This window comes from Xiphias gladius, chromosome 9 (assembly GCF_016859285.1).
Source record: "Xiphias gladius isolate SHS-SW01 ecotype Sanya breed wild chromosome 9, ASM1685928v1, whole genome shotgun sequence".
NCBI classification, from domain to species: Eukaryota; Metazoa; Chordata; class Actinopteri; order Istiophoriformes; family Xiphiidae; genus Xiphias; species Xiphias gladius.
The window spans coordinates 14,431,991-14,455,622 of record NC_053408.1 but is presented as its reverse complement, the minus strand read 5'-3'; the positions used below and the strand labels follow the sequence as shown (position 1 = coordinate 14,455,622).

The 23,632-nt window shown below is 40.2% G+C and overlaps 2 protein-coding genes across 6 annotated transcripts; one reads left to right on the top strand and one right to left on the bottom strand.

Moving 5' to 3' along the window:
• Window positions 1-7,999: 7,999 nt before the first annotated feature.
• On the top strand, window positions 8,000-10,286 carry csf3a (colony stimulating factor 3 (granulocyte) a). 2 transcript variants are annotated; one of them, XM_040135640.1, is made up of 5 exons: window positions 8,000-8,118; window positions 8,560-8,732; window positions 9,530-9,637; window positions 9,740-9,880; window positions 9,970-10,286. In XM_040135640.1, the coding sequence occupies exons 2-5, from the start codon at window positions 8,580-8,582 to the stop codon at window positions 10,159-10,161; spliced, it is 594 nt and encodes a 197-aa protein (XP_039991574.1). In that variant the 5' UTR covers window positions 8,000-8,118; window positions 8,560-8,579; the 3' UTR covers window positions 10,162-10,286. The 2 variants fall into 2 exon arrangements, with proteins under 2 accessions (XP_039991574.1, XP_039991573.1); XM_040135639.1 differs by lacking the exon at window positions 8,000-8,118 and having other exon boundaries at window positions 8,482-8,732; window positions 9,970-10,285.
• Window positions 10,287-10,686: 400 nt separating this feature from the next.
• med24 (mediator complex subunit 24) lies at window positions 10,687-23,605 on the bottom strand. Of its 4 annotated transcripts, none has more exons than XM_040135634.1 (26): window positions 23,483-23,605; window positions 23,053-23,186; window positions 22,870-22,952; window positions 22,743-22,781; window positions 22,566-22,639; window positions 21,451-21,674; window positions 21,155-21,266; window positions 20,882-21,032; window positions 20,428-20,541; window positions 20,086-20,139; window positions 19,878-19,960; window positions 19,642-19,728; window positions 19,248-19,359; window positions 18,812-18,954; window positions 18,525-18,562; window positions 18,326-18,408; window positions 17,868-18,046; window positions 16,832-16,931; window positions 16,286-16,461; window positions 15,894-16,158; window positions 14,487-14,668; window positions 14,300-14,393; window positions 14,069-14,168; window positions 12,982-13,062; window positions 12,144-12,292; window positions 10,687-11,600 (listed from the first exon to the last, which is right to left on the bottom strand). In XM_040135634.1, exons 2-26 carry the CDS (start codon window positions 23,180-23,182, stop codon window positions 11,484-11,486), a joined length of 2,970 nt encoding a protein of 989 aa, XP_039991568.1. In that variant the 5' UTR covers window positions 23,183-23,186; window positions 23,483-23,605; the 3' UTR covers window positions 10,687-11,483. The 4 variants fall into 4 exon arrangements, with proteins under 4 accessions (XP_039991568.1, XP_039991572.1, XP_039991569.1 ...); XM_040135638.1 differs by having other exon boundaries at window positions 19,248-19,347; XM_040135635.1 differs by having other exon boundaries at window positions 23,053-23,183; window positions 23,483-23,597.
• Between the last annotated feature and the right edge of the window lie 27 nt (window positions 23,606-23,632).

Genomic DNA, 23,632 nt, shown 5'->3' with positions numbered 1-23,632 from the left:
ATTAGGATCCCCAAATGATTTATACAACACAGCAGTGGAAAATATCCTGAGTTCTGAGTACTCAGTTTCCTGATGTGTAAGTTAAAGTCTATATATCACATGCAGGGACATAGAATCCTGCAGGTTTGTGATGATGAAACGAACCAAAACCCATTGTCACCCAAGGGTGACAGAAGATTTGAAGAGTTCTGTTATTTACCTGATGAAAGCAAAATTTACAAAGGCATTGCATTTAATGCCTACCTGATACCAGAAACACAGCAGTTCTGGAAATACTTCTTAATATAATATGTTAATGTTGACATGCCAATCTTTAGTCGCAAGCCAGTAACCCTGCATCCGATATCATCTAATTGTCAGAAAAGGTTGATTTGAGAAGCAGAGAATTAGAGATCACTGCAGTTCAACTGTCATGAAATAAAAAAGAGAGAGGGAGAGAGACTTCTATCAAAACAGGGACAAGTTTTTCATATTCTAGTGGGAAAAGACCTTCAGCAAACACTTATTTCTCTCACCTCCTCATCTGGAGTAATTAAGGGAACACAGAGGAATCTTTCATGATCGTATCCGGTTATCTAGAGAGAGTCTCTGTTTTTATACTCTTTTTCATTTTCTCCCATGTCTTTAATGAGTGCCCAAGGTTCCTCTGGGAGCCATACTGTCTGATGCAGTCACTCCCATGGGTTTTCCAATAACATTTATGGGGCCATGACCTGCTGGTCCATTTAAAAGAGCTTCCAGAGATATGGATCTCCTATTTCACCAGACATGGCAAAGAGGAAGATTATTTTTTGTCTCCTCTCATCAATACAAACTGGCTATAAAAAAGGGAAATGTCTTTGAGGGAAGATATAATTTAATCCACACCAGACTGTGCTCTAAAATGTGCTCTTCTCTTTTCCACAGAACTGGTAAGAATAACCCAGTGCAGTCCTAAATAATGAAATTTGATGTTTAAGATGTGGGAGATGGTTTGTCAACAAGGGTATCCCTCTGTCAGACACACAAATGCCTTTAGAGCAGAGCAAGACCAATGAATGATTCATTATGGCCATAGAAAAAAAACACTTGAGCAGAAAGGCTGGGAATGCACCCATCATCTTGTGCGACCCACTTCTTGAGGAGAAATTAAGGGAGAATGCCACAGGGGATCAGCTGCCCTCATCTCTGCTGCCTGGCCAACCCTTGCTTGGGTAAAGCACTTTCCAAAAGCCCTTCGGCTGCTCAGTGAGGGTCCAGAGGACTCACAGTGACAGCCAAAGGCAGTTCCACCTCATCCTCACACTGCCTCTTTCCCAAAGGCAGCACTTAGTCTTTAACGAAATAGTGTGACATTTTGGGAAATACGCTTATTCACTTTTTTGCCGAGAGTTAAATGAGACGATTAATACCGTTCTATACGGTTAATACTGTATGTAGCTGGAGAAAGCAGCCAATTAGCTTAACTTTTTTTGGTTTGGCATACCTGCTTAACGGTATCCATGCTCCATAGTTTGTATTAACAGGCTGAGTTTGTTTTACAGACGACAATGATATTGATCTTGACAGAGTTAATCTAAAGGAAGCCCGGGTTCAGCCTTCTGTGACGAGCAGGAGGTTCAACAGTACTGAAAAATAGATGGTAAGCCTGTCTCTGACATTTCCTGCCACACACATACACAGCTCCCTGATAACAGAGTCTCACGGTGGCTTTGAAATCAGCCACTGTTAAGTGAGCCTCACCGCTAGAGGAGATAAACAAAAAACTAGTAGGTGAGTGTGCACTTCCTTTTGTTCACCTGTATGTACGACAGGTGTGTGGGCATGCTGGGAGCGAGGGTAATGGTAATGTAACACCTGTGTTCCCCAGCACACATAAATGTCGCTGAGGTTAATTTAAATTTCAGGCCAGCTCAGCTTGCCCCGCCTGCTACCTTAGACACGTTACACTGGTGTGAGCATTACGACTGCTGGGTAATGGGACACAAAGTGGGGGATAAGGTGACGCATCCAATCCCACAGAGCGCGGCCCTGTTTGGGGTTGGGTTGCAGGTGAAAATGTTTCCAAGCTCCGAGATCACACGGGGTCTCCCAGCAAGGACCTGTGTGGGCATCTGTTAATTTCCTCTTTGAGCCTAAAAAGGTAAGTGACACCTAAGACGCTGCTTCTGAGGAGAGTGACAAGGACATAATTTGGGTGAGTGTCAATATTCTGAGATGGTCTCCTTTTTTTTTTTTTTTTTGGTGTCCTCCAGGGGGTGATCCAGAGAAAAAAGACAGAGGGTTGGTGCTGTCTGAGGAGAAAAAAATGTGTCAAGGTCCCAGACTCAATTTGTGTTACACAGCTCCCTCTGTCGTGCTAAGTGTGTAAGTGTGAGGAAAATAAATGCCTTTATCTTTATGTTAAGACATTAAGATTGGCCTTTTCTAGTCAAATACGCTTTTGTATACGTAAGAAATGTACATCAGCAACAACACACAGTGCATGCTAGAGGCATACAGAACCAAGAACACACAGTGGTAGCAGGAAACAGTAGTGTTTTATAATAAGGGCTGAAAACTTGATTAAGATCAAATTTATTTAAGAATATGTAAGCATAATATCGCCTGAAATATTAAAGGTATTAAAAGTAGAACTGACACAGAGCGTCAAGATTAGGAGGAATTGCTTAAAACCTTAATATTACCAAGGGCCCTGACCACTTCCTCTACCAGTTTTGGTGGTACAACAAAATTGCAAATAAGCAAATTACCACAAAGTAATTGCCACACCAACAAGCTGAGGCCTTTGGGCCCCTGACGGTGTGGGGCCCCAGGGCAGTTGCCCACTTTGCCCACTTTGCCCACTTTGCTGCGTTGGTAATCCAACCATGGTTGAGCATGCCTAATCTACATAACAGTATATTCAGTGAGTGTGAAGAAGGAGCAGAGGAGCAGGATCCATATTGGTATTACTTTACAGTGTGTCATACTGTAATTTAATGCCAAAATGTCATACACCAATGTACAAGTGGTTACTTATACAGCTATTATAAGGGAAATGGGAATTGCAATTGTACAATTGTAAAGGAGTTGAATAGTCTATTGATGTGAAACAGTTCAAATGTGAGTATTGACAGGTTTGGTGAACATTATATACAACAGTTCATATGTATGTATAACTGTTGCACAGTACTTGGATATGTATGTTCAAAATTGCCATGTGGATACAGTCATCCTGTGACTGGGTAAAGTGTAGAATTTAAAGTAAATTTTGTTTTATTCTACAATTTTTATATTCTAGATTCAGAGATGTAACCCACTAACTGGTATGACATAAATTCGATGTAGGTCAATGCTCTCTCTGGATATATTATTTACGGATGTAAACCTATAAAGGTAAACTGGCAACATAAAGAATACAAGGATGGTTTCACATTAAATGTTTAAACCAGCATAAATTGCCGTCAAAAGATGAAATACAGGAGGTGCACTGATGAGTGAAATTAAGCTGATAAAGGTGTCTTGTGTCTGAGTCAGATTTTTTTTTTGAATGAAAAGTCACATTATCATCATATTTGTTGTAAACTCATTTCCTGAGCAACATCCATTTGTGTCTAAACCTCCTTCCTCTGGGAGGGAGCAGAGTCCGCAGTTCATTTCACCCAATTTCAACACAGATACTACTGACTGGGCCAAACTTTCCTGATTCCAGCTAATAATACATTTTGCAGTCCGCAGCATTTCACTCTTATTCCATTTGAAATCTCATGACACAATAGGTAAGGAAAATCTTGTTTCAAAAGAGGACTAACCTGGACATCCTGGTGGATTAGGGGTATCAGTATTACCATGTAAGCACAACAGCTTTTTTTTGGATCTTGCTCAAGAACACCAGTCCACGTTATCTCCACGAACTTTCCTAATTTCGCAAAAATGGGAAAGACTATTTAACAAGCAGTTTCAGATGTACGGTGTGGTGGAAAATAACCAGAAGAACTCAGTGTTTGTCAAGTGGGAACACATACGGTATATCAGAGGGCAAATGTTTCTGTTCACAGGATTGATGTTCCTCATGAACACTAATGCTAAGATGAATGTTTGTTTAGGCTAAATCCTTTAGTACAAAAATATTAGAAACGAATTTACTTACTGGCTAAGAACATTGCAGATGAAAAATATATTATTTAAAATCAGAAAGCATTTGATGATGACATATTTTGAGAAAATTGTGTTAACATTAGAAGTACTCCCAAGACCCAGGATTAACCCTAAAACCTCTTTCCTATATTTAACATGTTAAATTACTTTATGTCCATTTTGGGCTCTCTAAATCCAGGTCCTTTAATGGCTTCCTGTGCAATCTTACAATAAAAAGGAGCTGTATGTCACAAAAATGAGAGAATTAAGAGGCTTAATGTAAAAACCCCTCTCTGTTTTCATTGTGGATACTCTCCTTACTTGCCATCTTACAACCCATTTTGACCCCTTAAATCCCTGTTCTTAAAGGCCCGTGGGTCAGTCTCCTAAATGTGTGTTGAAGAGCCAAGCATTGCTCAACCCCGCTGAACCTTATGTTAAATTCTTATTAATACCATAAGGCTTTCACAGACCACAGATATATCATACTTAATCAAATGGCATTCATGCCCCACATATGTTTTCACTTGCTGCAATGGCAGAATTGTAGCAAGCAGATATAAAGGTGACACTGTGTCACACAGTACATCAATTAAACAGGGTCAAAGAATGAGGTCTCAGCAGTGAGTAATGCCCTCCTTTCATGTGCAGGATTGATTGGAGATCAGACCAGTATCGATTTCAGGGATCAGATTTGACAGCTTCACTTCACAGCCTATCGAGCATGGCCAGATGTAACATAGCTACACTGACTGATCAAGGGGTCTCGTGTCAGAGCATGAAGTGATCTGCTACAGTGGAGGCACATGAGTGACCAATGAGGTGATTACATAACTCACTATAATGGTATATGTTTGGAACTTGGATTTTAAAAATGAGGATTTAATGGATAATTTTAGAAGGTAAAAATAATGGGTAGTTTGACACTTTTTCACTTTCTTGACACGAGCCAGATGAGAAGATTGATACCACTCTGGAGTCGTCAGTCAATTAGTTTAGCTTAGCATAAAGAATACAAATGAAGGGAAACGGCTAGCCTGGCTCTGTCCAAAGTAACACAATCTGCCTACCAGAACCTCTATAGAGAACCAATCAATTAACTTGATTAAACCAGAAAGATACACTTGCTGGTTTAACTCGTACAAAAACTGACGTGTAAAGTTGAAGTTGTGATTTTTTTGGGTGTGGTGACTTCCTAGAGTCTCAGCTGGTATAATTGGCAACTTCACAGCTACGACTTTGAGTAGCAACGATTGAATGGAAAGCCTATTTGAGAAATCACGATATGAAATACATTTGTGTTATACTGCTCTTTTTAAAAACTTTCTGGCAATTTATGTTCCCAAGAGTGACTGCTGTTTCTCTCTGCACTTTCAACTTTAAGATTTTGTGAATGAAATGCAAGCATCACACTTTTTGTAAAGTGAAACCACACAGTTGAGGTTTATTCTGTAAAACATGTAATTCCACCAGATGGCACTCCTGTATCTGCCAACACTTGTCGTCTTCTCTTTTCACTGTCCAATGCAATGTACCTGTATATACAGTGGCATGAAAGAGTTTGGGCACACCTGGTCAAAATTTCTGTTACAATGAAAAATTAAGATAAGTAAGAGATGAATTGATTTCCAAAAGGCATAGAGCAAAAGATGACGCACTTCTTTAATATTTTAGGAAAGATAACTTTTAAAAAATTTCCATCTGTTATAGTTTCAAAATAACAAAAAAGAAAAAGGGCCCCAAACAATAGACCCTGCATGGCCAGTGCTTAGTAACACCCACTGTGGCACGTATCACAGCTTTTTGTAGCAGCCGATAGTCTTTCAGTTCTTGTTTGATTTTTGCCCATTCTTCCCTGCAAAAGGCTTCTAGCTCTGTGGGATTCTTGGGCCGTCTTGCATGCATTGCTCTTTTGGGGTCACAGATTTCCGATGATGTTCAGGTTGGGGGACTGTGAGGGCCATGGCAAAACCTTCAGCGCTTGCCTGTTGAGGTAGTCCACTGTGGACTTTGAGGTGTGTTCAGGATCATTGTCCTGTTGCAGAAGCCATCCTCTTTTCATCTTCAGCTTTCTTTTACAGACGGTGTGATGTTTGTTCCCAGAATTTGCTGATATTATATTGAATCCATTCTTTCCACTACCAGTAAAATATCCCTGTGCCACTGGCTGCAACACGAGCCCAAAGCATGAACGATCCACCACCATGCTTAGCAGTTGGAGGGGTGTGCGTTTCATGAAATCCTGCACCCTTGCTGCAAAGTAGAACAGCGCACCAGAACTCCAGAGTCTGCTAATGCTACATGAAGGTCTCTTTGCAGTCAACCGGGGGTTCTGATTTGCTTTTTTAGCAATCCTATGGGCAGTTCTCTCAAAGTTTTCTTGGTCTTCCAGACCTCAACTTGACCTCAACCATTCCTGTTTCCTGCCATTTCTTAATCACATTACGAACTGAAGAAATGGCTGCCTGAAAACACTTTGCCATCTTCTTATAGCCTTCTCCTGCTCTGTGGGCATCAGTTATTTAAATTTTCAGAGTGCTACGCAGCTGCTTAGAGAAGCCCATGGCTGCTGATTGTTGGGACGAGGTTTGAGGAGTAATTGTAAAGCGTTGAAATTTGCATCACTTGGCATTTCCTTACAAGGATTGGGGACAAGCCATAGGCCTAACAAGCTAATTAAGGTCTGAGACCTTGGTGAAAGTTATCTGAGAGCTGAAATCTCTTGGGGTGCCCAAACTCTTGTATGGTGCTCCCTTCCTTTTTTTCACTCTAGTGATCACTATCCTTGAATCAGGGGGCACCTGTGTAGATCAAGGACACTCAAGGTAAGACAAATTTGGAACTTTATAATTGCTGCTAAAGGCGCCACAATTTAAGAATCATTCTAAATGTCATAATAATCTTTTTTGAGGTTTTTCAGTGGGCTGGTGTGTGTTCAAGAAAGGTTACTCTACAGCCAGGGCAATAAAGCTGTGTGTGCTTCTGAAATGGATGACTGCATCTCTAGGCAGTTGTGTGTACTCCCATTAAATCATTTATCACAAATATTTCCTATTTATCTAATTATCAATGAAAAGGCAAAAACTTTGAGTCATTCTCCACAGACGAATCTCGACGGGCCAGAACCACTCAGGATGCCCACAGAGATCATTAGAAGGGAAAAGGTCACAAAAACACTGAATTTCAAAAAACATTTTCATTTAAGCATTTAGGCACTTTCAAAATTTAGTTTATGTGTAACTGCTGTCAAAAGGAAATGCCTGTTTCCTCTAGGTCTCGGAGATAGGTTTGTGCAACTGGCCAGACTCATAGTAAAACTGCTAGCTGCATTACATCTACACAGAAATTCCAGCTCCAAAAATGAAAAACTCTTGAATTGTGAACTCTTGAACTCTGGAAGCTTATGCTGAATATTTTATTGTAAAATAAAAAACAGACACAGAGTCCTATACATTGAAAAACTACGTTAACCTTCTTACTTCTTTTCACCTGTTTAGTGTATTTAAAAAAAAAAAAAAAGAATTTTATATTAAATATTAAAGAATTTATTATTATTTATTCATTTTAATAAGTCATTTTTGAGACCCAAATTGTTAAATGAATAAACCGAAGATCGAATATCGTTCCTGGGCTACTTTCATCATTTCATCTTTATCAGTTCCACAATTTGGATCGAAATACGTTGGGCTTCTTAAAAAACAGTGACAGTCCCTTGTGTAAATTTCAAGGAAATGTCCCATCACTCATGACGAGACTTCAAATTAACAAATGATGGGAAAACCCTCTACATGGACCTGCTATATATATACCACAATAAGTGTACTATAAATCATGAATAGTATTCACTTGAGGTCAATACTTTAAGACATTCCCTAAGAGAGGCCATGAACATCCTGATTGGTGAGTAATGAGGTAATGCTTGTAAAATACGGCTTTCTTCCGTCTGCTGACCATCTCCCCAAAGAGACATCAGAGACTCAGGAGGAGAAGCTACAAGGAAACACCGAGGTGCTGTTGAAGGTGCAAAAAAAAAAAATGATTTGAAAGCATCGGGGACTCTTCTCAGGAATAGATAGTATATTTATCACAAGTTGGCAAACGCTCAGGCGGCCACACTCGCCGCGTTGGAGTGCTGCGGTTACTTTTGGCTTAGGTTTCACATTACAGCGACTATTCTCAACTCATGCAGCCATTTAGCCTGAAGTGGGGCATGCCCGGTGCTGCAGCGCCAGGGAGCAGCCGAGGAGAGAGACAGGCGTTGTTCTGCCTACTGTCCTCCTCTGCTACACTCACACACACACACACACACACACCCCCACGCCCAAACCGCCCCCCCCCCACCCCAACACACACACACACACACACAGACACAGACACACACACACCGTACTGGAGATATAAAGAGGGATTCTTCTTTTTGATGCCACGGCGCTAACGTTTTTGGGTTTTCTCCTCCTGCAGTTTTCGCCGTCCAGTGCTCCATGGCCAGCCTCGCCCGCAGCGCACCTCTGCCGGACAGGAGCACACTTGTTGAGGAGCCGCAGTTCCAGCAGACGGTACAGAGGAGTCGCAGCTTAATACAAAAGATCCTCCTCTCCATTCCCGGCGCGCACAAATCCTGCATTACCACAGAGGTGAGACACGTCGCGTACTGATTGACTGCGCTTCAGGCAGAGGCCTCGAGGTCGCTGCTGCGTATGGGCTCCTGCGTGACCGAGCCCGTTAGTCAGCGCTACGCCTCCGCTGCCAGGTTGTAACCGGCCGCTTGGGGAGTCAAGGTCCCGACACTTGTCCATTTACTTCCAAACCATTAGCTACGCAGCCAATTTGAAAAGTCATAAACAAATGTGAATAGTTATTACAAAGTCACGCATCGTTGTAGTAGTACTGGCAGGCTGCTACTTGAGGCCGTTGTTGGACCAGTATTCACTATCTGACTTTAAGCAGTTACGAAACCAGTGGGACGCTAAAAGGGACCAGCAACAATCTCCAAAGTCTGTCAGTCTTTACATGCTTTTCTACTTTCTTCACTGGGGTGGGCAGTTGCCAACATGTACGCTTTACCCATTTACACTGAGCACTGTGCTTACGCAGATTTGAGCTGTACCTTATTAGATTCTGTCCATTTTATGCAATGTCATACTTGTACTACCATACATGTACTATGTTACATTCATTTAACATTTCATTACTTTACAAATTACATAAACAAAGCCTATGATGATTAAATATGAGGCATCATAATAATCATATAACACTGACAGGGGACATTCCCCATAAAGAAGACTTTTACTTTCGATACAGAAGAGAAGAATCTGAGTGCTTCTGCCACCGTTTTTTTTTTCATTTCGGGTTTAGCATTTTTCACTGCATGTTTGCTGTTGCATGCCAAGCTGTAATCAGTCCACAACATGGCTTCTCTCTGTTTCAGGCTCTACAGCTGAATTCCCCAGAAAATGCAAAGCTTGACATAATGGCACAAAACATTGGCATCCCCCCTGCTCCTGTACTCAGAGTTGTGTCGGAAAACTTCACTTTGGTAAGCAATCCTCCAATGGGGCAAACATTCTTTGATTGTAATGAGGGTTTAATAAAAAAAAAAGGGGGACATGACCAATTTGCTGGTCTACTTTTCCATTAGAAAAACAGTTTGACACTAATGTCTGAGGGTCTTCAGCTGCACCGGGCCCTATTGAGCGCTGTCTCTGAGCGGCTGCAAAAGAAAAACCAAGTTACCGACCTAATGGCTGACATCAGAGACCTCACCATTCAGATCAATAAGGTAGGAGAGTGCCTCTAAATCACTGTCTTTCCTGACAAATATTTTGCATTTTTAGCACCTTTGTGATGCCTTTATCCCATGCCTTGCAGATGCTGAAAATGGTCCAAAATGAGGCTGTGGTGCAGCCCACCCCAACCCCTATGGCTTTAAGTCTACTAGGGGATTATGAGGTTCAGGTGGCAGCACACCTGACTCTGGTGCAGCTCCAGTCCTTTGGCCAGGACACAGTCCGCTGCCTCAGGAGTCTGGACCGGAGCAATGAAGAGATGACAGAAAGCTGACCAATTGCCATACTCCAACTGCTTTTGGCTTATGCCCAAAACAAACCTTATCCTGCCATTTTTTATTATGGCATTTATTTATTTATCTGTTAAAGATTTATTTATTATTTTTTTTTTTAAATTTATTTCTATTTATGTATTTATTTACAAAATTGGAATATGGAATATTTATTTGGGCAATTTATTTTTTGATTACAAAGCTTTGTTTCCCTTGGTCCTCTTTTGTTGACAGCTGAGACAACTTCTGTTTTAAACACAGGCCTGCTAACTTCCACTGAAAGTACTTCACTATGTTTACATTACTTAAAAATAACTGAAAATGAAATTCTCATCTCAGGCAAAAAAAACAAACAATATACGTATACAGCACCATCCCTAGCACCATAACATTAATTTATAGGAAAACAGCCGTTTAGAGACATTTATGAAATTTATCAACTATTAACACTGATGTTAGGGGGATTGGGGGCACATTATGAAGTATTTAAATTTCCTGCAAATAAATGAAACTAATTATAATTTTAAATGAAACTAATTATTTTGGATGAAACTTATCTGAAAAACTGTATTTTCTGATCATTCAATAAAGTACAAACAAACAAATGAAAAGACATTTTCCTGAAAAAGGGACTTGTTCGTTATTGTCAATGACTAACATACTGACACATGAGTTAGTGGGTCATGTTGAGGCATGCTGTCTCCTAAATTAAATTATATCAAAATTCCAGTGAAGTAAATATTGTAATGGAGAAGTGCAAACTAAAAGTGAAAAAGATGCTTTTGTATCATTATTTCTGCTACACAGCCAGACGGATTTCCTTGAGGAAGTGTTGCAAGTGGTGGGTGGGTGTCTGATGACCATGAGGTTTTACCAGAGGGTGAGCCAAAGTCCCTTGTATGTTGTGTCATGTGGTAGCCGCGCTAGTGTGTGACTAATTAACTGACTCGGGTTTTGTGATCACAGTGGTTGGATCTCATGTTACTGTTAACCTTCAAATGTGATGTAATCATAATATGATCCAGTAAATAACCACACAATAAATTAAACTCACTTTGAGTAAGTAAATACTAGCAAGCAGAAACAGGATCCTCATTATAGGTTTTTAGTCTGAATCTTATTTACAAATTTCTTCAAGTGTGAAAAGGAACATTAAAAAAACAGTAGCAAAACAGTATTCACAGATACATGGTTATAGAACACGTTATCTTCCAACAAAGAGAATCCCTTCAAATGGATGATCCTGCCACGTACAGAACTAAATGAGACAGCACTGGGCCAACAGGATGTTCATTCGGTACTGATGTAAATTTAAAACCACAGTTTACAAGGCAGATATGGCTTTGGCAGCTACTCTCCTCCCCAGCGGCAGAGTCAGGTCAGTTATGGCAAGGACTACTTTAGGTTTGGCCAGAGCGGGCAGCTTCACCAGCTCAGAAACCTGGATGCACAAAGAGACCAATAACCATTATTTTTCAGCTTTAGCGTATCTGAACAAACAGGTTGACTGGCATCATGTTGCTCAAGGCGTGAAGAAATCTAGTCATGCTTCACTAGAGCACATGTTTGGACCCTTGATTTGGTTTTCAAACTGTGCTTGTGTATCCTGATCAAAAACTACTTTCTATTCCTTTCCCAGAAGGTAGTGTGAAGAGCTTCATGGTTACAGGCTCCCATAAATCCATTAGTCATACAAATAAGCTGAACCCCAAAGTGAATTTTAACGAGTCAAATTTTTGAAAGTTTTGTGATAACATTTTACAAATTTTCAGTTTGTCATGAACCGTGGAATCTCTCACGCTTAGATTTATCACTCTTCACCAAAGCACTCAATCCTGAAAAATGTGTTTGCAACCAGCAGAAAAAACACAAAATTTAAGGAGATGGTGCATAGCTTTCCCAGTAATGTCTGGTGCAACAGACACTCCTTGCCCTCCCTCTTCCAGCCCTCCCCAGTTTCTTCTTCTCCCAGCTCATAACTCACCATTGTAAAGGGCATGAACTGCAGGATGCTCCCGCGACTTCCCTGCTCGAGGCATTCAACGCACTCCTCCATAAAACTCTGAACAAACTGGGTGTGAGGTCCAGCCATCTTGGAGCCCACGATGGAGGAAATAAGGAGGAAAAGGTTTGCTGGGGAGAAGAGAAGAGGTGTATGCTTGGTCATGGTCGAAGAAATTGCAGACGTTTTTCTCTGTGTTCATGTGATATTCCTGAGATGATGAGCAGTTATTGCAGAGAATTGTAACTAGAATCGTAAAGAACTATCCCTCCTAAGAAAGATTTTTTTTAAAAATTTGTCACCCAATATTTATTTTGTCAGAGCAGTTGTCAAAAGTTTAATTTGGAAAAGAAAACCGCCAAAAATGCTAACTCACTGAAATCCTGATAGATGATATCATGATTGTGCAATGTAGTTTCTGCAGGATTATAGGAGTGACTAGAGCACACTAAAAACATTGTCAAAAATGTGCAGTTTTTGAAGTTAGCTTTTTGACTAATAACCTTCTTGATTACTTCCATTCAAATAAAATAAAACATTATTTCCCTGTTTTACATCCATGGAAGTGCCTGTGCTGTTTAGAAGTTTCCCTTTAGTTCTCTTAGAAAGGTATTGGTCCACCACAAGGCACCCGCACACATTCAGTGCTCTTTTGCATGGATCCACAAGCCTGTCTAACTCAAACTGGAAGGAAGTAAAACCATTCTTACAAAAGATAGATATTATTAAAAAGTGGTAGCAAGGGAGGTATACAGAGTAGACAGTGGTCAGGAGTGAAAAGGATAGTATGTGGACATGTGACAAAGACCCAAGTTCTCACCCAGAACTCGGTTCAGAGGGTCCCTCATGTTGACAGTGTGGAGCTGGGAGGCTGAGAGGGAACTGCTCATAGATCGGTCTCCTAAGATATATGAAGTGACATGATAAACAGCAGAAGAGCAGATGAGTTTTATTTTATTTTTTTTATTTATTTATTTTTATGTGGTCATTTAAGGGGAAAAAAAAAAAAAAGGAAAAAAAACAATACACACAAAACAAACAGAATGTCAACAGGGAAGTTGAAGCTATCCGTATTGTGCTGGTGGCTGACAAAATGTAGTCTTGACTATAGGTTGTGAAAGTCCAAAAGGCTTCCTTCCACTGCTGTCTGACATAATCTTCTAGTTCCTAAAATAACATTGTTAGACACAGTTCAACTTCTTTTAAAGATGTAGGGCAGATGTTTCTATTTATATAGTCAAAACAAAAGCCAAATTCTGATTACACCAAACGTAAGTGCAATTTTCTTCATATTAATATTATTTTAAACATCTATAAATCATCATTAAAGACTTTCCAAATGACTGGTCTATTCAATGGAAAAGTTGGAGCTCACTGACGTTGAGTAAAAAGTGTTCTTAGTTTCAATTTTAATTCCACCAATCAAAGAAGCTGATACATTTTTTTTCCAAAGTCATGCAACACACTGACTTTTGACACGCCCTGTGGGGATTTCTCTACCTACATTTAGTTAAAACTGAAAAAGTGAAACTTTCTAAAGCTGACAGTCTGAATGCTCATAAAATCGTTCGGGATCAAAAGAGTGGCAGGGAACCAATATCAAGCTTGTCGATTAGTAATGAATTGCTACAAGCAAAAACCTCACATTAGACTGTAGTGCTCAAGTTAGAACCTGCTGATGGGCAAGATGTTCAACAGATTATTCATGTTTATGCTTTTCAGATTTAACTTCAAGTGCTTACAAGAAGCAACTTGCTGGTAACAGGATCTTAGAGAGTCCATTTGCTTTTGAAAAAGCTCAAAGTTATTTTTATAATCCCCAGCTCAGATGGCCAAGACTAATGACTGAATGGTCAAAGGTTTCATAATACAATTGTGTATTAAAAAACAGATATTAAACGACTGACCTGGACTGGAAAGGGCTACAGGCTCATCCTCATTGGAGCTGAGCAGGCGCATGAGTTTAGATGGTTGAGTGTCATCCAAAGGAAAGAGGCTGTTGTAGTCCTGTGGCCAATAATATATTATTTCAAACTACAATGTACTAGTGATCAATAAAATAATTGTTATTTCTTTTCTCATGCTGAGAATTGTATTTTCATAAGGAGCATAATAAACTGCCCTTATGACTATTTTACCTCAATATCTTCTCGCTGCCTTTTGCGTTGACGAGCTGAGAACGAGCCTTTGTGGTGAGATGAGTAAGAGCTGAGTGCACACCACACAGACAACCTGAGGAGTCATCCGGAGAGTAATGTTAACACCAGATCCCTAAAAGCCAAAACCATTTCCACCATCAACACCAAAGTATTAAGCTTCTCTTACTTGGCCAGTGCCTTTCCAGGTGGGTCTGCCAGGCTGTGCCAGTGGGCGGAGTCTGTGAGCAGGTTGGGCAGTATGGTACCCAGCAGGATGAGGGTGATCTGCTGAGTGTCCAGACAGAAGATGCTGTAGAGTAGCTCCACCACCCGATTTGCCCACTCTTGTCGAGTCTCCTTCAGCAGTTCCTGGAAAAAGAATGCAGTGCTTCAGTTACACACCTACATTATTTTCCAGCTGTCGGCCGTACTCTACTTAAGGTCCCTTTGCATGCGTCATAAGTTTTCATCATCTTCAAAGAGGTACCATATGGAGTTTATGACCATCAGCGGTGTGATGGAGCAATTCTTTGATGAACACACATATTTGTGTATCTCAGAGATCCACAAATATGTTCACAATCATTGAGACAAGTGACACAATAGACATTCCTAGCGATGATTTAATGCTCTTCCACTGATTGACCGTTGGTGGCAATGATGTGCAAAGAAATCGACCAATATGTGAGCAAAAGACATGTAAGGAGAAAACTGCTTGCTGGCTAGCCAATATGGAAGTAAACAATGTAGGTTTCAAAATACTCACAAAACAAACTGACTTAGCAGATATTTTATCAGGAAAGAAAAGGCATTCAACACGCAATGCTTTTCGCTGGAAATCACTCAATATAACCATAAACGAATTTGCTTACAACAGAACTCCGCAGGGTAAATTCAAATATACCAGTAAAGAGTGTGTCTGTTCAAAGTGTCATGCTTACTCGACCATTCATTGAGAAAAGAAAAGAAAAGCCACAAAGAGCCTCTTTCACTGAGCAGCAGGCTGCTTCTAATACACAAAATATATTCCGGATCATTCAAGGTATCAAAATGTGGCAAAACTCCAGCAGATCTTAACATAAGGTGAAATCCATCGTAACTTCTATAGTGTGAGTATAAGCAGGAAAAATCTAAGATCTCATAATATATTCCTAATTACGTTATTCTAGCATAGTCATAATGTTGACACGCGTTGCCCCATAAATGGTCAGAAACGGAATGCTCTGTAAAAGCTCGTTGTAAATGTAGTAGAGCTAAACACATTAGAAGGCTTAAAGGATTAGCAATTTTTCCAGCAATTATTGTCTAGTCTTACACTGTAATAAACTATATATCTTTGGGTTTTTGACTGTTGTTCAGACAAGGCCAGACATTTGAAGACGTCATCTGGAGCTGTTAGTAAATTGGGATGGGCATTTTTAAATGCTTTTTAATGTTGTGTAGACCGAGTGATTAATCTAGAAAATACCCGGCAGATTAATCGATAATGAAAATAATTGCTAGTTGCAGCCTTTAAATATAGCCAGAGTTGTTAATGTTAAATCCTTAACCTATCAGGCCTAAAACTGTCAGCACCTTTACTTCATCCTCCTACCTTGACCAAATTGTTAGTGAACCAGAAAACCCCTCCCATGTTGAGAAGACTCTCAAACAGATGAAGGGCCCGGCTGTCCACCCAGCCCTTCCGCAGCACTGCCTGGAACTGCTTGCTGAGGGCCTTGTGGATGGGCTCTTTGGCTGGCAGCAGGTTGCGGTAAGGTATCGGCTCCTGTCCCTCCACTGGGGGACGCAGAGTTGCAGCCGTTTGTTGGAAGACGTCAGCACACATGTGCTCCATGATGGAACTCATAATGATCACGCTGGAGGGAGTGTGGGGAGAGGATATAATTGTTAATCCGAGTAATAATGGACTTAAACATACCACCATCTGTATCTGATCAAGGGCTAAGGTTGTGAAGTATAAGTGTGTGTTTCAGTTTTATATACCGTTCATTGTAAAACTGCAGAGTGTTCTCCCCATACAGCGGAGTCACAAGCTGTCTTATCATAGTCTGGGGCTTCTCCCTCTCATCCCTCCCCAGCATCCTGACGTGGGCCACCAGCCAGGCCACCGCACAGATGGCCATACTGCAAACCTTCCCCTTGATGTTGTCAGTGATCTTCTACACTCAAAGACAGAGAGGACAGCAGTAAGAAAAGAGGAAGGAAGGAGAAAGGATTCTGACTAAAAAGACATTCCTCCACATTGCGTGAAACAAAAACCTGCATGGAATAGGGGAAAAAAGAGAAGTCGGTTACATCTATAGGAATTCAGGACGTCATTGCTGTTGCAATGCTCATCAGTTTCCACAGGATGTGTCATGCTCCCTTGAGTAATGAGTCAAACTACAAAAAGTAGAAAAAGAAAATTCTTAGATATCTAATGTGTAATGGGTAGGGAGGTTACCGGTACTGCATGAGAAACCAACATTCAGGAAATCAACAGGAATATTTTCCAGTCACAGTAAGACAAATTAATAAAACTGGACAGACCTGTACTGCCTCCACAGACAGCACACCATTCTCCCACGCATTCAGAACTTCCAAGATGGCTGCCGGAGTGCTGAGGCAAATTTCATGCCACTTCACCTGACTGTCAAAAGAGATAAACGTCAGAAGAAATTCCGTATTTAGAGCCTGACTTGCTATATTTAAGAAATTTACATTACACAAATATAACTAAAATGAAAATACAAATAATAAAATTAAACACGGAAGTAGTGCAAGTCATTACTGTCTAGAATCTGATCCGACAACATTTTAAGTCCCATTTTCAAAATAGAACAGTGAAAACGATGCATTTCTGTAACAGTTGTTGTCACTGGATGGTAATGAAGCTTAAAGTGTTCAATTATTTGAATTGTATGCCTGTCTGGTGCTTTCATGTACTGGTGTGATGGTCGGACATCTGACGCATAGTCAAAAGCCAAATAGAGGGGCAATTACAAGCGATATTTATGTTTAATGTAAATTATTTCCTGGCTCAAGAAGCTTTAAAAGGTATTGTACGCAGCTATAAAGGCCAAATTTTTAAAGTGTTTATTAATGTACAGCATTTGTCCGCTATTAGATCTTCACCTATGAAGACGTAGTTTATATTATCACAACTTTTTTTTTTTACTACAGAATATTTTCTTTCAGCTTTTGCTTATACACCTGCTTCCACTTATGGGTGCCAACAGTTGGAAATGTAGTTTTTTAACCATAAATTAATAAACAACAAAATAATTTATTAAGGTTTTATATATCAATTATGAACGCTAAATAAAGGGACATCAAGGAAAATGTACCAGTTTTAAGAAAGTGTTAAATTATTTTAATTTCTCACTGAAATGAATAGAAACCAGTTATGTGGAAGGGATGAAACCCCATTTAAAAATTATTAAACAGGCCTTCTTGGGGAAAATCATCAGCAGTGGAGTAAAGTAAGTTAAGTGATTGTAAGTAAAAGGAATAAAGCATGAACAATAATAAAAATAAATACATTTGAAAAAAAAAAAAAAAATGATTAGATTAGTCTGCAACTCACACTAGTTTCATCTCTGAGGAGTTGTTCAACAGGGTCACCAGGCTCTCCACTTTGCCAGGCTCAGGTCTGAAGCAAGGGTGGTCTGGGTTCAGAGTCTTGCCCTCTTCAGGCATACACGTCTGCAGCCATGTTTCAAAGAAGGGCGTCTCCCCTGAAGGACTGGGGTCTGACAGGATCACCTGGAGATGGGAAACAAGGGGCAGCCATGCACTGTGTGACTCAATGAAGGCTTAATCAACCAAAATGGACAGATGACACAGATCTATTCCATACTTCAATATTTTGTTCAGCGAGCAGAGATGCAGCAGATAATGTGAAGTCAATAATACACAACCCTATCTGGACATCTTGTGGCCTCACACTGAAAGAGCAGGCTGATTTGCTGTCCACACCGAATACTGTACCATTGACCATCATTATATTGTTTTTCTGACCAACTTGAATTGCAACGAACTAACCTCAGAACCATATGTCTGCACCACATGGCAGAGCATGAGGAAGGAGATGTCGAAGAGCAGGGCCCGTACTGATGCAGACTTGGCTGAGAGAGAGGGGAGGGAAAAAATCCTTGGTGTTAGGATCTCATTCAAGAAATGGTATGTCTATGAAGAAAGAAATTCCCACATTGGAACTTGTCACTCTTGGTTTTTAACTCACATCCTTCACCGCTTATGTGCTTGGGAAACTCGTTAAGCCTAGAACAAAAGACCAAAAAATATAAATAAATAAAATCACATTATAAGATATGAAACATCCTCTGAAAAATTCAATTTCTTAGGCCAACTGGAGTTTCCAACGGGGCATACACACTGGCATTAATAATTGCCAACCTTTCAAATATGGTCATAAATACGTACATAAGTCATTTTACAGTATTAGCTATGATTCTGATGAATGAGGGGACTATTTGTCTTAACTTCCAACTCTATTTTGCATTTACTTACTTAATGAATTTTCGGGCAAAGGATTTGAGTTTCCCAGTGGCTGCTGCTGCTGCCAGGAGGAGATCCAGGCTCTTCCCAGACAGCATGTGTCCAAGGACCCCTAGAAGGCCCTCAGGGGACTTGGAGTGGTCTGCATCTACTGTCTGATGAACAAGAAGGAAAGAATTATGTTAACTTGTTCTTTTTAACAAGGTTTATTCACTATAGGTGTGATCTTTGAGAACCATTATCATTCACTGACACTCACATTTTCTTTGAGTTGTCTCAGCATGTAACTTTGATTCTCAGCTCATGGTTTCCCCTGAGATCGGATACTTTTTATGTACCCATTCTGAGCACTACTTAGTAGGCCAGGCTATTAATTACACGTGCTACATCAACACCGTAATACACTTAGAACTCCCTGTACAGTTTAGACCAGATTGTGGTGCTCTACCTTGAGGATATTGGTGACAGTAGGCTCAGCTCTCAGGATAAGACCTGGGTTGGGCTGGATGTTAGCATTTTCTGCAGTCTTTAGCCTTGGGGCGAACTCCCTGTCCTCGGTCCTGAATCAAATGTGCATTGGGAGAGGGATAGGAAGGAAGGGGCAGAGAAGCGAGAGAGAAAGAGAGGCACAGAGTGGAGGGGTTGGGGGATATGGTGTGAGTGATATTGCGTGAATATGGTGAATAGAATTTCATCCATGATCACATTAACCAAAAGAGTTCAGAAAATAAAAGAATAAAAAGACAGAAAAGAGGGGTTTCTGATGGACTTCATTCTTGATACAGTCCTCATCCTGATATGTTCTGCATTATATGTATTCTCTTTGAGATGGGAACCCGTACCGTTTTGAAGTGAGGCTTTCTGTATTTGCATCTGACAGCAGACCAAGCTTGTTACACTCTTGAAGGAGCATGCCGAGGCAGTCGCAACTATGTGAAGAAGCACAACAAAAATGATAAAAATGATAAGTGTCAAGGAGCTGGATTACCAGGCATTTAAATGGCTTTCTAATCTAGAACGTTTTACAATGAGATTACAGGCAGTATAGATGGTTGTAGCAAGATTCTGGTGCACTTACTTGCATCTCTGATCAGCTTTGTCCAGCAGTGGTGTGAGCTTGAGTAAGTACTGAAATGCAATATTTACATCCTCCATGAAGTCCTGGAAAATACGTTTCTTATGTTTAAAGGTGGCAGTGAAGGATGAGACATTGGCAGCACTATATGTCCATGATTACGTCAATGTGTTCATTTGTTAGAAAGACATCAGTGACTCAATGGTTTTACCTGTCCTTTGTCACCCTGAGGATACTTCTTTAGTCGGAGTAAAACTTGTGGGATCTTGGATAAAGAAACAAGAAATTGATTTCTTTAAGTGTGGTCAAGTTGCCTCTGATGGTGAAAATGTCATTTTAACAGTGGCACCTATAGCTCACAGTGGCAGCACTTTTAATAATCACATATTGGATCTATATCAGTTGACCTTATTTTACCTTGCAAACTGAACTGATTAAAATTTATTGTGCAAATACACAAATACACAATCAACACTCGGACCAAGCCAAAATAAAAAGGCAGAGAAATGTAGCAAATAAATGGCCCAGTCCTCATCTTAGAGAAAGCGCTTACCTTGAGGAATGTGAAGGCAGTCCATTTGAGCTCCTCTGTGCCCTCTGGTGACTCAATGAGGCCAGTAAAGCAAGCCTTCCAGATCTCCAGGACAAAATGAGGAGCAGGAATTCTCTGAGGAAGACAAACAATTTGAGAAGATTGCCGCTAATAAAGTAAAATATATGGAACAACCGACTGCACCTTTTCATCTGGCCAGTGTAACACGGAAACTTAGTCAAAGTGGTGTCAGTGACATGGTTAGATCTTACTATAAAGTGCGAGCGAAGATTTGGTGGATTAAGTTCCTCTATCTACGAGTTTTATGTCAAAATTACAAGTGCACTAGGCAACGTTTTATGTAAAAATACAGCAATGTTCTTTCAAGCACTTTCCTTCCCCTGCCAGTTTGATCTGCTAACGTGAAGAGTTGTGACAGATTTAACATTACATTTCTCTGCATCTAAATGTTCACCTGCATTCTCTTGATCATCATCAGCTGCTCCACTAGGGGCTGTGTCTCCCCTGTCAAATTCATGGTCCCTTCCAGCATTATGAAGGCATGGATTGATGGGAAGGAAGCATGAAGTAGAGGGTCACACTGCACTGACAGCATCAGGGGAATACTGAGGAAAGATCGAAGAGTTAGCATGAGGAAGATTCATTGTGATGATCTTTAAAGAAGTATCATGCTAAAGTTAAACAGCTCTGTGCATTCACTGTTTAGCAATGAAATGGAAATCTTCACCCTTTTACTAGTGACAAGCTGTCCTCTAGTTTAGTCCTCAGTGTCTGGTTAGGTACGCTGCCAAGGCCATCTGTCACTTTCAGCACTGCTTGCTCTACACTGCTCCAGGATCCTGTGGAGGAACAGCAGCAGGCTTACAGTTTGCTTTATGTAGCTTTGGCAGGGTAGGAATCACCATCATACTGGTTGTAAAAAAAAAAAAAAAAAAAAAAAATCTTTGTACCCAAATGGATTATGCACAAAACACACACACACACACACACACACACACACACACACACACACACTCCTAACACCTTGTTCCTCCAGCCGGGCAATGTGGACCAGGGCTCTGTTCTTGGTGCTTTTCATCAGATTTTGAAGCCTCTCCTGGCAGGCTCTAAGACTGGCCTCTGTGCTGGATGATGGGCCCAGTTCTCTCAGCCTCTCACAGTACCAGGCACAGCCCTGCAGCAGCCACACCACCACTCCCAGCAGAGCCCGACACAGCCCAATGCATTCCTCTGCTTTCCCGTGACAGCTTCAGGGTCAGAAATGAGAGGCAGTCAGTTGTAACATAAAAGAAGAATGACAAGAAATGTATAGCTTTTCATAAATAGTAATAAATATAATCTATTAAAAAAACAACATAGTGCCTGGGAACTTCTAAAAGTAAATCTAAAAGACCAAGATTGGTTAGTCTAGTTAAAGGTTAAAAAATGTACCAAAAAATAAATTAAAAAAATAGAGTAGCTTGGATTCTTGGTCTTAAAACTGAGATGGAACCCATACAAAATATGTCCAAAGATCCTGAATTGCGCATTAAGTGTTTTGATGGTATGCAGCTAAAGCCGATAGATGTCATTACCCCAAAACTATTGTTAAGTGACTGGTAGAACAAGGCTGATTTCTAGCACTGAGCACAGTAGTATTCTCGAAAAGAGGCAGGTGTTAATTAGACATCTGGGCATAGCAAGATAAATGGGAATTCCAGTTTTCTAAACATGAAACAAACAAAACAACCTTTTAATTTTTTATATAAATTCTGGTAACTGCATAACCAATTCAACACATTTAATAACAGTTAATATGCAATCAGTGAAAACAGATTCTTGGCCATAGGTTTAGCATTTGAAGCCAGATGATATTCTGAGTGTTTTCTAAACTGTATGTTAGACATTGGTGTATCATTTTTTAAAAAGCCTAAATATGTTCTATGCATCCGTTTTGTTTTGGTAAAAGATTACTTCATCTTAGTTTAGTTTTGTATTTAGGAATGATTTAGTTTGAACTGTTTCTATAATGTACCAATAATATTAGTGCAAAACATGGATTTCACAGTTGGTTGCATTGTTTAATTTGGGAGTGTTATTAAGTGCGGAAAAATGTATGAAACTGATGATACACAACTGACATGGATAATATCACATACCTGAGACGATGGCAGAACATGTCCATTATCTCCAACAGTGACTTGACGCACAGCTCCCGAGAAAAATCTTCAAACTTCAAAGAGAAAAAAAAAAAAAAAAACACATATGAAATGAAAATGTATTTTATGTAACAGTAAAATGCATTTTGCTATCATTTTTAATCAAGCATAAATTACCTTGCTGATGGCTGTAAGCACACTGGAATAAGACACCATCTAGGGAGAGAGGGACTACAGTTCTCATCTTGAAAAATAATATCATTGCTATTTGACACACTACTCAGTTACACCATTTTTGTCTTACCTGGGAACTTATAGCATATTTGAGGTAAGACAAAATAAGGGGGTTAGGAGAGGGACCAATCATCGCCTGCTCCATCAGGGCCTCTGGAACACAAACAGCATTTATAATCACAAAAGAAATGACAGCAAGATAACAGGCGAAATGTCATATAATTAGCGTGATATCTGTTTTCCTTCCTCTAACCTGCAAGGTTAAGGTAGTCCCACGTTGCTCCCTTTGGAAAGTTTTTCTTGATGTTAATAGCCCACTGGTAGTCACTCCAACGCTCCTTCCATGCCTGCAGAATGGCTTGCTTCAGATTGACCACCTTCATCCTGCTAGGAACGATCACACATTTGTAAAAAAAATAAAAAAAATAATAATAATATAACATTTCCAAGATGCAGTCATTAAAGCTATGTGGTATTTTTATATGCTTTTATAAACCACTCAATCTAGCTTCCTTTATGTTATTCATTAGCTCTTTGGCCGGTTGACGTTAGCCGTTAGCTGCCGATGTCATTTAATAATGGATTCAAATAAAGTTGTCTTACTGGCTGCGAAAGCGCACACATGCCACAGTAAATGAAACAAACTCCAGTCACAACGCGTTACTACCAAATTTGATGCTTACCTAACTTTTCCAGTTTTTCAAAGCATAAAAGAAACTTGTTTGTAGCTCCTCCGCTTCACAATGAAATATACGTCATTGCTGATTTAAAAGACGTAAGCGTTCATTGGTTTGTCTCGTGCCGTTTCAGTGTTCCTTCCGCTGATTGGTTGG

Bases quoted from the DNA above. Each gene is read 5' to 3' on its own strand.
- med24 (XM_040135634.1), bottom strand. From the start codon at position 23,182: ATGAAGGTGGTCAATCTGAAGCAAGCCATTCTGCAGGCATGGAAGGAG. The intron at 21,267-21,450 runs GTGTTAGGAGTG...GTTCCTCCACAG, and splicing joins TGCCCGGCTGGAGGAACAAG to GATCCTGGAGCAGTGTAGAG. The intron at 12,293-12,981 runs GTGAGAACTTGG...TCTTCTCCCCAG, and splicing joins CCCTCTGAACCGAGTTCTGG to CAAACCTTTTCCTCCTTATT.
- csf3a (XM_040135640.1), top strand. From the start codon at position 8,580: ATGGCCAGCCTCGCCCGCAGCGCACCTCTGCCGGACAGGAGCACACTT. The intron at 8,733-9,529 runs GTGAGACACGTC...TCTCTGTTTCAG, and splicing joins AATCCTGCATTACCACAGAG to GCTCTACAGCTGAATTCCCC. The intron at 9,638-9,739 runs GTAAGCAATCCT...CTTTTCCATTAG, and splicing joins TGTCGGAAAACTTCACTTTG to AAAAACAGTTTGACACTAAT.